Genomic DNA, 14,126 nt, shown 5'->3' with positions numbered 1-14,126 from the left:
AATGAAACAATGTGTCCCGGCCTCCCCGACATGCATGAAGACAGCATGCCCGCGGTCCATTTGTTTATTATCTCCTGATGATGCCAGAGAGGAGTGAAGATGGGAGGGGCTTTGGTGTCACCCACCCTCCCAGGCAGCAGGAGCTTCCAAGTGTGTGCAAGAAGGCACAGCCACACTCCTGGGAAGGTGTGAGCTCCCCAGCCCTGGCCTTGCACAATCAAGGTAATGGAGCAACACCCACTTTCCTAAGCCTGAGTGAGGCAAGGTGTACCAATCCAGATTGTGAAACAGGGTTGAGGATTTCTCTTCCCGTAACTGACACATCACAGGTCTGTCCCCTTGGCCTGTTCCTCTAGCAGGTCACAGATCATCACCACTCTGGCTGCCTGGAAGGGTTTAACCAGAGTGAATCATGTAGTGACTGCAGCTGCAGCAGCCAGCAACGGCTGCCCCCTTGGCATTCTGGCTCCCAGGATAGCCTGGGGCGGTGGGGGTGGGGAGCACAAGCTTGGGTGAGGGCCAGAGCCCATCTCAGAATCGGGTCCCACAGGGTGAGTCCAGACAGGGCAGTGGGCTGTGGAGAAGAAAAGGTGGGGTGTGCCATCATTCAAAGGCGAGCTAGGCTGAGAGCCTACCTCCTTGAGCCTCCCATGGGAGCAGGAGGCCAAGGTAAGCCCACAGCTGGGCCCAGCAGGCCCATCCTGGGCTAGCAGTGCTTTCCCCCAAGAGAACCTGCACAGAGCCAAGATTTCCCAATGCTTCAGGAGCCCCCTCCCCTGTCTCAATGTCTGGGGTTCCAGTTCCAAGGTGGGATGGCCGGAGGGCAGTGCCAGCTGGAATGGGTATGTGCTGTCCACCTACGCCTCCTGAGAGCCAGAAGTTCCTTTGCCTAAAAAAAAGGAGGGAGGAGAGAGAAAAACAAGTCACTGCTACATTACAATTCAGCCGCCATTCCCTGAGCAGGCCAGCCCGCTCCAGCCTGAGGAACAGGGCAGTCAGGAGGACCCAGGCACTGGGCTTGGGGGAGTCTGTGTGCCCCATATGGCTCCCCAAGATCTCCAGGAGAGCCCAGTCTCTCCTTCCTCCACAGGACAAAGAACAGTAACTACAAAAGGACAAAATCACGTCACACCCTATCATTGCCGGCCCCTTAGACACCCTCACTTAGCCCCTAGTCCTCACGGATGGCAGCCGGCATGTGCGGTCAGCAACCCCATTTCACAAAGGACCAAGCTGAGGTCAGCCACTGGTCACGGTCCTGCCGGGGGCAAGTGGGGATCTGGGCTTTGAGCTACAAAGTGTGGGGAGGAGCCCAGAGGGGCCGGGTGGGCCGAGAGACGTGCTGACTCGTGAGCACCTGGGTGAGCGGAGGGCTAAGGACCATAGGGGATGCCGCGCGCAGATAAAACTCACATGAGCAACGGCTGCCCAAACAACCTGGCAGCACTCGGAGCCCTGCTTTCCCAAAGATTGACTTAGGCCACCTTGCCTTTACATTTCATTTATGCTACATGCGCGTTACCTACGTTAGTCAGGTAATGGCTTTTTATCGCAAGTGAAAATCCTCTTTGGATTTACTTCACTTAGTGAAAGCAGGAACTGACGTACACGGTCTTTAGTAAAAGAGAAGTGGCACCACGAAAGCTTTCAGAAAGTGGGAGATGCTCTTCGCTTTACACCATTTCTGGCTTACGAAAAGTTTCGTAGGAGCGCTCCGTGCTTGCAGAGAGTGGGAGAAGCCTGTAACTGCCCCCGGGAGCACCCATCTGAGCACTTGCTGCCTGCCAGGCCCCACGTGTGCCACATCAGACAGGCCAGTGAAGGAGGCTCTGCGAGCACGCCCACTCTGCAGAGGAGCCCTGCTCAGAGAAGCTCCGGCCCCAGCCTCGGTCCTCAGCCTCTGAGGGCCCTGCCTGCCCCTCTAGTCTCCAGCAAGGGCCAGGCCCCCATGGATAACCCTTTGCCACATCCACCCTCAGATGCCCCTCTGTGGAGGCACACATGGTCAGTCAGGACCCCTGCCCCCTTGTCCTTTTGGGGTTGCCCTGGGCAGCTCCTAGGCTGTATGCTTTGGGGCCTCTATGTTTCATGTGTGCAACTGTGAATGGATGGAACAGTGTGTCTCCCACCCCTGGGCCTCAAAAATGTACAGCAGGCCTGTGTCCAGCTGCCAGAAGGAGAGCTCACCTTTCGGGATGAACTTCAGTGAGCTGCTGAATATTCAGAAGCGGGACTTCCCCGGCTTGGGGCCGTCATTCAGGAACTCGTGGCCCAGCCCATTCCCACACTTGCCGCAGGACACCTGGCAAGACCACAAAACAAGCGCACAGTGGCTCCCCCTGTCCCCAGCAGATGGTGTCCTCCCACACCCATTTCCCGAAGTCACGGCTGGCAGGAGAGGCCGACCCCCTTCCCGGAGTCACACAGGAAAGCGGTCCTATTTCCCTGCTTCCGTCAGGACCCCAGGCTCTCCCAGGAGTTTGGGCTAGCAGTTCACCTGGCTGAGGCCAGAGGCCTGGGATAGACAGGCTCTAAGCCCCTAGAGCTGTGGGGAGCCCTCAGGCCCCCCCTGGCCAGCACCCCTCACCACCCTCTGCTACTGCCACCCACCTTTAAGGCTTCAGGCGAATTGCGCTCTGGACGCTTGGCCACACTATCTGCATGAATGGTCTCCGTGAAGGCGGGCCACGGGGATGAGTGTGCGTACTTTGAGCAGCTGGAGAAGAGCTCGTGGCCACACTTGGCGCACACATAGACACCTGGGGGCAGAAGGAAAGGGAAAGGGTTACAGTGGCTCCAGCCTCTCTGGGGTGAGCTCCCAAATACTCAGGCCTAGGAAGGTCCTCCCCATGCCGCCCCCTCAGGCCTGGGTACTGGCTCTGTGGGGAACACACCACAGAGCTCACGTCCAGTGGTCCTAGCACCCGCCAGCGCCCAGGGAGCCACTTTTCACTTATCTCATTGACTCGTGTCTTTAGTCCTGTGATGCACACCTTTCCATCTAGCTTCATCGTTTTGTTTAAGTAGAGTCCCACGCCCAACACGGGCCTTGCACTCATGACCCAGAGACCAAGAGTCACGGGCACTACCAGCTGAGCCAGCCAGGCACTCCTTTTTCATTTTTTTTTTTTAAGACGACTTCTCCATTTTAGAGATAAGGAAGTGAGTGATGCAGAACACTTCACTGCAGAGTGTGCAGTCAGGAAGGAGCCCAACAGCCCGATGAGGGCCCAGCCCCTCTCCCCTCCCAAGTGGCCATTCCTGATGCCCAGTGAAGCCTTGAGCTGGACTCCCAGCCACTGGCCTGCTCTCCACATGGGAAGAGAATGGTCCCCAAAAAATGGTCTGCACGCCAGACAGGAGGCCCAGGAAGAGAGAGAGCTAGGGAAGAGGTTTTAACCTATCCCCAAAAGATCACTTTGAGGAAGGATTTAAAAGGTTGTAAAACTGACTTGCAGCACAGGTAATCCCTTGGGGCCCCCTAGAGTACCCAACACCCACAGTCCAGCCTGAGGACAGCCTTCCCCGGGGTCTGCCAACTACTCAGCCTTTGCCAGCAACTGGAGAAGGAAGCAAAGAGGAATGAGGAGCCACTGTGTTAGTGGACCTTCCAGCTTGGCAGAGCAGCCCGATGACAACTGGGGTCCCACAGCCAGAAGGCCTCAGGGGAGGTCTTTGGCCAGGGAGTCCTATGTCACAGCTAACATCCAACAGATGCCCAGTGTCACAGCGCAGCCCCCTAGAGGGCTGACACCCAACAGATCTCCCCCTCCCCCAAGAAAGAGCACTGCCCTAGTCTTGCCTGTGGGCATGTTTTTACCAAATTAGTCCACGACCAAGCAGCACAGCCCAGAAGGGTACATGCCAGGGCCTCAAAGCCTGGGACCAGGGCGGTTGTGCATGCCGCACCACTCCCACTCCCCCCACCTGCACTCAGGCCGTCTGGTCAAACTTCACAGGCACTTAGTGGCTTGGCAGCTGCCCTGGTTATCCAACCCCAGGGCTCTGGGCCGACTGCGGAAGCCCCCGGCAGGCCTGCTGGGTCCGCAGGGGAAGCTCTGTGCTGGGACGAGGGACGGGAAAGGGCAGGGCTATCATCAGGGAACCCCTGGACAAGATCCTCCATCGCGGCCCTCCGAAGTCCAGATCCCAATCCAGAAGCCTCCCCGACCGGCGGCACCCCTGCCGTGTGCCCTGACTCCCCAGAGTCCTCCCGGAGACCGCCCCGCTCACGCGTTCCTTGAGGTCAGCGACCCCGCTCTCCAGCGTCCACTCTCCCGTCACGTCCCCGGGCCCCTCCGTCCTCCGGGGCGCCCTTTACCCACGTGCACTCCTGCCCGCGCGGCCACACTCGCCCCCCGCCCCAGGGGTCTGCCCCTCCGGGGCTCCGAGAGCACCGACCGGAGGGCAGCGACCCTACCTCTCATGCGCGCTCCCGCCCCGCCGCCCTCCCAGGAGGTCACAGAGCATACCCGGCTCAAAGTGGTTCTGGAAAACCTCGCCCCCGAAGAAGCTGCAGAAGGACATGGCGCCAGCAGGACAGCACGGGAACCGCCGCCTCGGACAGCTCCGCGGCCACTAAGCCCCGCGGGCTTGGCCCGCGCCCGGGGCTCCGCCCTTCCTCCCGCGGACCAATCACCGCCCGGAGCCTGCCCGGCACCGCCGAGGCCCCGCCCCTCCCGCGGACCAATCACGTCCCGGACGCCGATACGCCGCCCCCGCCGCCCCCGCCGCCCCCGCCGCCCCCGCCGCCCCGCGCTCCCAGCTCCCGGACCCGGCGAGTAGAGTCGCCTCTGCACTTTTTTTTTTTTTAAGATTTTATTTATTTATTCATGAGAGACACACACACACAGAGAGGCAGAGACACTGGCAAAGGGAGAAGCAGGCTCCAGGCAGGGAGCCCGACGTGGGCCTAGATACCGGGTCTCCAGGATCACGCCCGGGCTGCAGGCGGCGCTAAACCGCTGGGCCCCCTGGGCTGCCGGCCTCTGCACTTTATTAGACAGACGCGACAGGCGCCGCGCTGCTTCCGGCTCCCTCCATCGCAGGCCGCCTACAGGTCTCTCGAGGTCTCCGGCTTTTCCTTCTCCAGATGCTTCTTCTGCGGACCCTGGATGGGGGGTTGGGGGCACAGACGAGCGCTAGCCGGGGATACGGCCCTGGCCGGCTGCAGCTCCTCTGCCGTCCCCTGCCCCAGTCAGCACCGGGGGGCTGGACTCCTGCGCGCCCGGTCCTGGGGCGCCCCCGCCCCTGCTGCAGCCTCCCGGCTGGGAGAACGCCTCCCAGGGAACCCGGGGCGGGGCTCACCATGAAGGCCCTCTTCTCTTGGGCTGTCTGGAAGCGGCCGTGGCCAAACTTGGAGGTGGTGTCGATGAACTTGAGCTCGATATTCTCCAGGGCCCGGCGGCTGTGGTGCACCAGGAGGGACTGGGGGGTCCGTGGGAGGGGGGAACAAGATGCAGGTCCTCAACCGCCGCCTCCCGCCACCCCAGCCCCTCCCGCAGCTCCTGCCGGGACCCCTCCCACCCCCACCGTCCTCGGAGCAAGGCACAGGACAGGGCAGGCTGCCCCCGAGCCCCCCACAGAGGCGCTGACCTTCCTCAGGGTGATGACCCGCTTTTTGGTGCCCGCGATGCAACCCTTCAGCATAACGAAGTCGTTGTTGACTTCGCCGTAGTGGGGGAAGCCGCCCTGCGGGAAGGTGGGTCAGGATCCAGGCCCTGGTGATTGGTGCCAGCCCCTGGCCCAGGGCCACACCCAGGATCACTAACCAGGGCGGCATCTGAGCCACATTTAACAATCTACGCTTCAGTGAGGGAGAAACCGAGGCTCCGGGAAGTCAGGTCCCTTGTTCCGGGCCCTGTGGCTGCTGCAGACCAGCTGGGGTTGGAACCCGGTGGCCTGAGTCCAAGGTACTCCACACCCCATGACAGCACCCGGAGTGTAAGTGGTGTGCACACAGGAGGCTCGGAGGATGCAGGGACAGCACGCAGTGTTCACCCAAGTGGCCGCTCCCTGGTGCCTGAGCTCCTGGGGTGGGGCAGCACCCCACACGCCTGCCGCACACGTGCACGCCACCCCCACTTACCAGAGGTGTAATGGACTTGTCGGTCACGTCGTAGCTGGTGGCCGCGTTGTTCTTGACCACCTTCCCCTCTTCCATGTGCAGCCCCCGGCCAATGCGGTAGATCTGCCAGGAGGAAGGGGCCATTGCAGGCAGCCGTGGCCTCTGCAGCAGGTGCTCTGTCTACACCCGCCAGCATGTGTGCTCAGACCCAGGCCTGGGCAGGGGCATGTCAGAGCCTCTAGGGGGGCCTGGCAGCGTCCGGGTCATGCACCCCACCCCCTGACATCAGGCCATGAGTGTCCCTGTGCCAGCAGGACCGTGGACGCACCTTCTTATTGAGCTCAGTGCGGTGGTGGTAGCCCTTCTGCCCAGCCCGAGCAATGGAGCAGCCCACACGGGCAGGGTGCCAGGCGCCAATGCAGGCCACCTTGCGCAGCCCCTTGTGGGTCTTCCGGGGCAGTTTCTTGGTATGCCAGCGGCTCGTGACCCCTGCAGGGGGCCGGGGGGAGGGCTAGTGGCTAGAGGCCAGTGTGGCCTCCACCCCGTCCAGGCAGCCTTCCTGAAGCCCCCATCCCCACCCAGCCCTACCTTTGACACCCCGGCCCTTGGTGACGGCAATGACATCGATGACCTCGTTCTGGCTGAACACACTGTGCACCGGCACCTGCTTCTCTAGCCGAGCCTGGGCCCAGGCCACCTTCTCAGCCACTGTGCCTCCATTCAGCTGGATCTCCATGATGTGGGCCTTCTTCTGCCGGAAGGGCAGCAGCTTCATCTGCAGGATGTGGCACAGCCAGTCGGTTCCCAGAGGGCCACAGCCCCTACTTGCAGACATGGCATGACTGGCTGGTGACCCCCAGCAGGCTTTCCTGCACGCATTCATTCAACGGGTGACCAGGGCTCCGGCCTGTACGGTATATTCTGTGCTAGGCTCTGAGGGCACAGCATACGAGGCAGACAGGAACCACTACCTAGCCCTCATGGAACCACTGCCTAGTTGGGGGACAGAAATCAAGGAAATTCTTAGACAGGACTGAGTATTCTAATGGAATATTGTGGGTAGAGAGGACAGTTATTGCCTATAGGGCAGTCGAGGAGGACCCTTAGAGGTGACCCCAATAATAAGGAGTCACGGAGTGAAGATCTAAAATTTTTAAGACCAAAGGGAACCGCATGTGCAAAGGCCCTGTGGCAGGGAGTTGATGGGATGGAAAGGATACTGTGTGAGGAGGAACACGGGTCAGGATGAAGTCAGAAGTGAGCAGGGGCCTGCCTGGGCAGGTCTTTTGGGGAGAAGCTTGGGCTTTATTCTAAGTACCGAGTGTGACCCAGCATGGTTCATGTTTCTGGAGATCTCTGGCTGCTGCTGTGTGAGGTCACAGCACAGTGCTCAAGAAGTACTTATGGAGCACCTACTGCATACAAGGCTCCGGGTGGGTGCTGGAGGCACAGCACTGAGCAGGCAGCCGGGGCCCCTGCCCCATGGAGCTCCAGGCCATCAAGGGAAATGGACGAAACCCATGACACAGGTAACCAGGAACGGCGAGTGTGAGAGTGACAGGCAGGGGAGGAGTGGGGTGCTGCTCCAGACCTAGGCAGGCTGTCCCTGAGGCACCAAGGAGGGTTCCAGAATAAGCCAGAAGCCATGAGTCACCCTGACAGCCCGCATCAAGCCAGATCCTGTGTATGAATGTTGCCTCACATACACACTAGTGCCAGGACCCGAAGGGAGGTGGCTGGCCCTCTCTGCTGGACATTTGGCAGGAGGTCTAGGCCTTTCAGGGCACGCGAGGGCCTTGTGTGAGCACCAGGCGTGGTGAGGGCCCCACAGCCCTCAGGGCACGGACACCTAGCATCCCATCCCGGGCACTGTGCCGGCGCGGCCAGCCACCCCACCCTTTGGGCCCGTGCCCCATGCTCGTGATATTTTTAGGCTGACATTTGCTGGGGCTCCTGGAAGCTGGGGTGGAGGAGAGAGAGGGTGGGCCCAGGGACCAGCCCGACCGACCGAGTGTGGACAAGGTGGTAGGGCTGACCTGAGTGTGGACAATGACACGAATGACCTTGCAGTACTTCTTCATGGCGGCAAAGTCTTTCTGCAGCTGCTTCTTGCCATCGGCGTCGCGCCACTTCTTGCAGGCCTTGGTGAAGGCTTTCTTCTTGCTCTTATGCCTGAGTCACACAGGAGACACTCAGAGGGGCCGGCCAGGGCAGCGCCCCAGGCCCGTCCGGGACGCACACGCCCACGGCTCACCAAGCAGGGCTCCTAGGACAGTGTTTGACCCCTCCTCCCTCCTCCCCTTCCTGGGGAGGCCACGGCTGAGCCCTCCCTGGGGGTCCCTCTTCCAGCCGCCCCCAGTAAGCACAGACGGTCCCTTCCTCTCCGGGTCTCAGGCTCCTCCTCCGTAGAGTGGACGCCCTCGTGCCTCTGAGGCCTGCAAGTGACTGTCAGATGTGCCACAGCTTGAGGAAGGGGTGTGCTGGCCAGCCCCACAGCCACCTGCCTATGTTGCTAGAGCTCCAGACCCCACCTGTAAGGCCAACAGCCCATAGCGACCAGGCGCCACGCCACACTGTTGGTCACCCTCACCCAAAGTCTGGAAGGTAGATGTATGGTCCCCATTCTACAGACAAAGAAACCAAAGTTCACAAAAGTCAAAGCCCCTGGATGACGGGCAAATTGAAAGAGCAAAACCAGGATCCCTGGGTGGCTCATGGGATCCCTGGGTGGCTCTGAGGTTTAGTGCCTGACCCGCCCAGGTCGTGATCCCAGGTCCCGGGATCAAGTCCCACACCAAGCTCCTCTTGGGGAGCCTGCTTCTCCCTCTGCCTGTGTCTCTGCCTCTGTCTGTGTGCCTCTCGTTAATAAGTAAATAAAATCTATTTTTTAAAGATTTTATTTATTTATTAGTGACACAGAGAGAGAGAAAGAGAGAGAGAGAGGCAGAGACACAGGCAAAGGGAGAAGCAGGCTCCGTGGGGGAGCCTGACATGGGACTCAATCCCGGGTCTCCAGGATCATGCCCTGGGCTGAAGGCGGCGCTAAACCTTAGCAGTTTAGCTAAGCCACCAGGGTTGCCCAGTAAATAAAATCTTAAAAAAAAAAAAAAGAAAAGAAAAGAAAAGAAAAAGAAAAAGAAAAAGAAAACAAAAGAAAGAAAGAAAGAGCAAATCCAAGGCCAGCTGTCATTCGGTGAGCTCTTTCCGTGCGCGGAGCACTGGACTCACGGCTCTTGTGAGCCTCCCAGTGGCCGCGTGACACAGAGATCTCTCCATCCTGCGGTGTCTCCGTCTGACGGTGTCTGTGACGGTGTCTGTGACGGCGGGGCACAATCCTGGAGGCTCTATGAGGCCAGCCAGCTTGCCTGTGGTCATACAGCCTGCTCTGGCTCATGGGCTGGTGCTCGTTAGCTCCCACAGAGGGCCAGGGTGGGGTGTGCCTCCGACTCAGTGAGGATGGGAGTGTCTGTGAGGTTCCTTGGGCAGGTGGGCCTTCCCTTTCAGGACTTAGTGCCAGGGAAGATCTAAGGCCCAATTATGCCTTTCTTTCTGAGGAGAAGAGCTTGCTGCTGGCTCTTTCCCTTTTCACCCTGGCTGCTAGGAAGCTCTGAGCCGACACTGACATTCCATCACATTAGTGCTTTAACATAACCCTGAGGGTTAGAATACTTGCTCCCTCTCTTCCACTACCCCAGTTCCTACTCCAGTCTCCTAGCACTCGCCTTTTATTGAAGCAAAGGCAACCCCCCATAGCCACGCTTCCATCCGGCTGACCGTTCTCCTGCCTGCCCACCCCCACCGCTCCAGGACAGGGCTGAGGATGGAGGGACAGGCCAGCTCCACGCAACGGCAGCCCTCACCAGTCCTTGTAGAAGCGGCGACGGCACTCGTCACTCAGGTGTTCTGCGAAGATGGTCTTGAAGCTCCTCAGGCCTCGAGGGGTGGCCACGTAGCCCACAACGCCGATCACCACTAGAGGCGGCGTCTCCACGATTGTCACTGCCTCCACTTCCTCCCGCTTGGAAATTTCTAGATGAGACCCAGAGACAGGAGCATGGAGGAGGGCCTGCGGGGCCCACGGGGGCAGGTGGTAGGTGGAAGAGTCAGCTACAGCCCCTCCTGCCCAGGGGCCCCACTGAACTCCAGCCCCCGGCCCTTCTCCCTCTGTTCTGCCCTGGGCGTGGAGCAGGTGCTGGTCAAGGCACGCTCTGGCTCTGAGATTTCAGGCAGGGCCTGCCTGCTCCCTGCCTCAGTTTCCCTGCCAGGTCATCTGGAAATGAGCTACAACAGCCAACAGCCAGGGCAGCATTCCCGAAGGGCAGGGTCGGGACTCCTTAAGGGGAGCACACAGGATCATCTTTAATTTTAATGGTTATGAATGTATGTGGTCAAGTTCTAGAAAAATACCTATAATTTGTCCAAAACCAATGATTTTATAAAAGTTATTACTGAGACTGATACAAAGTAAAAGTTTATGTTTAAATCATATATTAGGAGAAGGGCACCTGGGTGGTGCACTCAGTTAAGAGTTCAACTCTTTATTATTATTGTTATTATTATTATTATTATTATTATTATTATTAACGAGAGACACAGAGAGGCAGAGACACAGGCAGAGGGAGAAGCAGGCTCCACGCAGGGAGCCCGATGTTGGACTGGATCTCAGGATCTCGGGGTCACGCCCTGAGCCGAAGACAAACGTTCAACCACTGAGCCACCAGGTGCCCCAAAGTGTCCGACTCTTGATTTCAGCTCAGGTCATGATCTCAGGGTGGTGAGATGGAGCCCCCTGACATCGGGCTCCATGCTCAGCGGGGAGCCTGCTTTACATTCTCTCCACCTCCCCCCGCCCCCGCCCCCTCCCCCTCCCTGCATTCTCTCTCTCTCTCTCAAATAAATTTTAAAATCTTGGGCAGTCCTGGTGGCACAGCGGTTTAACGCCGCCTGCAGCCCGAGGGCGTGATCCTGGGGACCCTGGATCGAGTCCCACGTCGGGCTGCCTGCATGGAGCCTGCTTCCCCCTCTGCCTATGTCTCTGCTTCTCTCTCTCTCTCTCTCTGAATAAATAAATAAATCTTTAAAAAATAAAAAATAAATTTTAAAATCTTTAAAAAATAAATCAATAAAAATATTGGAGGAGAGATGAAGGAGGAGAGATTAAGAACAGATGAGCAGGTGCCAAACAGTTGGAGGGTCGTGGCTGAAGCTATGAAAGGGCAATAGGAAGGACCCCTGTGGGGATGGAATGTTCCAGGCACACACTTACACAGGACAGAACCTGGGAGAAGGACATGCGTGCGCGGGCGCACACACACACGCCCTGACCAGGGAAACCGGAACAGCATCCGTAGGTTGTATCCACATCGATACCCGGTTGTGACCTATTCCCACACTTTTATAAGGTATTTCCAGGGGGAAATGGGGTAAAGCGTGGGGATCTCTGGATTTTTCCTTATTACAGCCACATGCGACCCTGATCACAAAACAAACCGCATGTTCGGGGCACCCGTCTTTGAACGGCAGCTCCTCCCTCGCTAGCGGGGCGCCGGGCAAGTTTGGGGACCGGCTGATTTCCTCAGTGACAGCGCGGCCCCCACGGTGTGGTCGGTGCCCAGGGCTTGGGGACAGCGCTCTGAACGCGGCGCCCAGGGCGGGGCCTCGCCCTTCCCGGGGCTTCCCCTCCTGGCCCCCCGGTTCTGGCTCCCAGCACCCCGAAGTCCTTGGGGGCGGTGCCAGGCGGGCAGGCCGCGCCCCGTCCCCGTGGCCCCGCCGCAGCCACTCACTGAGCCCTGGCCTGTGCACCTCTCGCAGCGTGTGCGTCATGCCGGCCTTGTAGCCCAGGAAAGCCGTGAGGTGCACGGGCCGGCTGGGGTCGTCCCGAGGCCACGTCTTCACCTTGCCCCGGTGCCGGCGGCTCCTCTTGTGGGGCAGGAAGCCCAGGTGTCCGTGCCGAGGGGCAGAGAACTTCCGGTGGGACTGGGGGCAGGAGGGGGCGGTCAGGGCCGGGGCGTCCCTGGGGGTGTGCGCTGAATGGGCCCAGCCCCCAGACGGGAGTCAGAGACCCCAGACTGGGACCCGTGGCCTCGAGCACCTCCCTCTGTCCACAGGGAAAGAGGGACAGTGGGCTCAGGGGCTGTGTCTCAGGGACAGAGCCAGCACGAGCTGTCCTCCCCCTCGGGGTCCCTGCTTCAGTGGGCTTGGCCCCAGGAGGACAGGCCCCCACTGCGGCTGAGGGCTAAAAGGACAGGGGGCCACGGCCATCTACCCGTCTCTTTGCCCACTCAAGGCCTGGCAAGCCGAGCTCTGGCCCCCCGCTGTCCCCTTCCGGGAGCGACTCCCCCGCAGGCCCAAGGCCCATGCCTGCCGGGAAGGACTCCAGAAGCCCACGTGGCCCTCCCAGGAAGCCGGCTCCAGCCCCCCAGCCCACTGACCATGGTAGCTGGTCCCCGCAGGTCAGGGAGGGAAGGGGCCTCCCGACAGGCACCGGAGGTCGAGTGGCAGGGCCAGGACGCATAGCAGCCAGCTCCCAGATTTAGCCCCTGGCAGGGGAGCTTGGTTATGTCCCGTGGCAGGCACGGGCTCCGGTGCCAGGAGCGCGCCCGGCCTGGGGCGGGGCAAAGGGGGCATCCGATGGGCAGCCTGGGGTGGGGACACCTGGACCAGGCCTGTCACTCCCTTCCTTGAGGGCCCTGGAGCTGGGCCACACCCTCTTTGTGTTCAGCCTCGCGGCCTCACGTTACCCTCCCAGGACAGGAGCCCCTGGGCCGCAAAGGAGTCGGGGAGCCCCAGGTGCGGCGGGGCTTCCTTCAGGCCGCTGGTCCAGCGTGCTGGCCATGAGGCACAGGGAACTCTGGTCCTGGGGCTGAGAGTTGGGCTGGACAACTGCGGGGGGTGCGGTGGGGCAGGTGGTAAGAGCTATGATCAAACACTCTGTGGTTATAAAGTTCAGATCCTGAAGAATTAGTTTCACAGCCTGACACGTCCGAGCGCCTGTGGACCGTGCCTTGCTGGTGCTAAGACTCACTGCTAAAATGTCACAGTTCTCTTCGTTCGTCACAAAGCCGGGTCCCGCAGGAATAAAATCCTAGGAAGGGGCAAGCATGAGGCCCCAGAGAGGCTACCCGAGGCGAGGAAGCACAGAAGGGACGCCCACAGACTCAGGGCAAAGGGCCTGCCCCAGTGGAGGCCTGCGAGCGCTGTAGGACAGCCCGCCCTGGTGGGACTGACGCCAGGCCCACAGGCCAGAAAGCAGAGGGCCGGGCACAGAGCCACGAGCTGCATGGGTTCCTCGCCCCATTTGCCTCCTGCTGCTTCTGCTACATGACCTGCAAGTCCCGCTGCTGCCTGGTAGCAGCCGACAGCTGCCACCCCGGTGCCTTCCCCTGAGTTCTCTGCTCTCTCCTATTCTGCTGAGCCATGTGGTGGTGGCGGCAGCAGGAGCAGCTCCCACCTGGATCTATTGGGTCCCCCCTTGTCCAGTCAAGGACTGCCTGGGTGGCTCTGTCAGTGAAGGGTCTGTCTTGAGCTCAGGTCATGATCTCAGGGTCCTGGGATCCCAGTCCCATGTCAAGCCCCACATAGGGCGGAGGGGGGGTCCCTGCTCAGTGAGGAGCCTGCTCCTCCCTCTCCCTCTGCTCCTCCCCCTGCTACTGCACTCACTCTCCCTCTCTCTCAAATAAAGAAATAATCTTTTTTTTTAATTCTTTTTGTCGGGATCCCTGGGTGGTGCAGCGGTTTAGCGCCTGCCTTTGGCCCAGGGCGCGATCCTGGAGACCCGGGATTGAATCCCACGTCGGGCTCTCGGTGCATGGAGCCTGCTTCTCCCTCTGCCTATGTCTCTGCCTCTCTCTCTCTGTGACTATCATAAATAAATAAAAATTTTTAAAAATGTCTAAAAAAATTCTTTTTGTCAGCATGTATTTTACCATTTGCTATTTCTGTGATCACAGATTCTCTGTATCCACAGAGTTGATGGCTCCGCGCCCCTGGCCCCAGTCCCTAGGCATGAAGTGACCAGCGCCCTCCCTGGTACTGGCCAGGGGCCCTGGCGGTCATGGAG

At 59.8% G+C, this 14,126-nt stretch overlaps 2 protein-coding genes across 2 annotated transcripts; both read right to left on the bottom strand.

The window, feature by feature from the left end:
• Positions 1-46: 46 nt before the first annotated feature.
• Positions 47-4,572, bottom strand: MSRB1 (methionine sulfoxide reductase B1). The gene is given in 4 exon segments (NM_001114749.1): positions 47-889; positions 2,188-2,302; positions 2,611-2,759; positions 4,473-4,572. Coding segments are annotated over 4 exon segments (351 nt in total). The 5' UTR covers positions 4,528-4,572; the 3' UTR covers positions 47-857.
• Positions 4,573-4,799: 227 nt separating this feature from the next.
• Positions 4,800-12,726, bottom strand: RPL3L (ribosomal protein L3 like). The gene is made up of 10 exons (XM_038540776.1): positions 12,499-12,726; positions 11,851-12,043; positions 9,928-10,096; positions 8,104-8,239; positions 6,656-6,842; positions 6,396-6,556; positions 6,089-6,190; positions 5,596-5,691; positions 5,308-5,427; positions 4,800-5,110 (listed from the first exon to the last, which is right to left on the bottom strand). The coding sequence occupies exons 1-10, from the start codon at positions 12,499-12,501 to the stop codon at positions 5,054-5,056; spliced, it is 1,224 nt and encodes a 407-aa protein (XP_038396704.1). The 5' UTR covers positions 12,502-12,726; the 3' UTR covers positions 4,800-5,053.
• Between the last annotated feature and the right edge of the window lie 1,400 nt (positions 12,727-14,126).

The sequence above is a fragment of the Canis lupus genome, chromosome 6 (assembly GCF_011100685.1).
Source record: "Canis lupus familiaris isolate Mischka breed German Shepherd chromosome 6, alternate assembly UU_Cfam_GSD_1.0, whole genome shotgun sequence".
Classification (NCBI taxonomy): Eukaryota; Metazoa; Chordata; class Mammalia; order Carnivora; family Canidae; genus Canis; species Canis lupus.
Note: the sequence above shows the minus strand (reverse complement) of the source record. Positions and strands in the feature narration are given on the sequence as shown.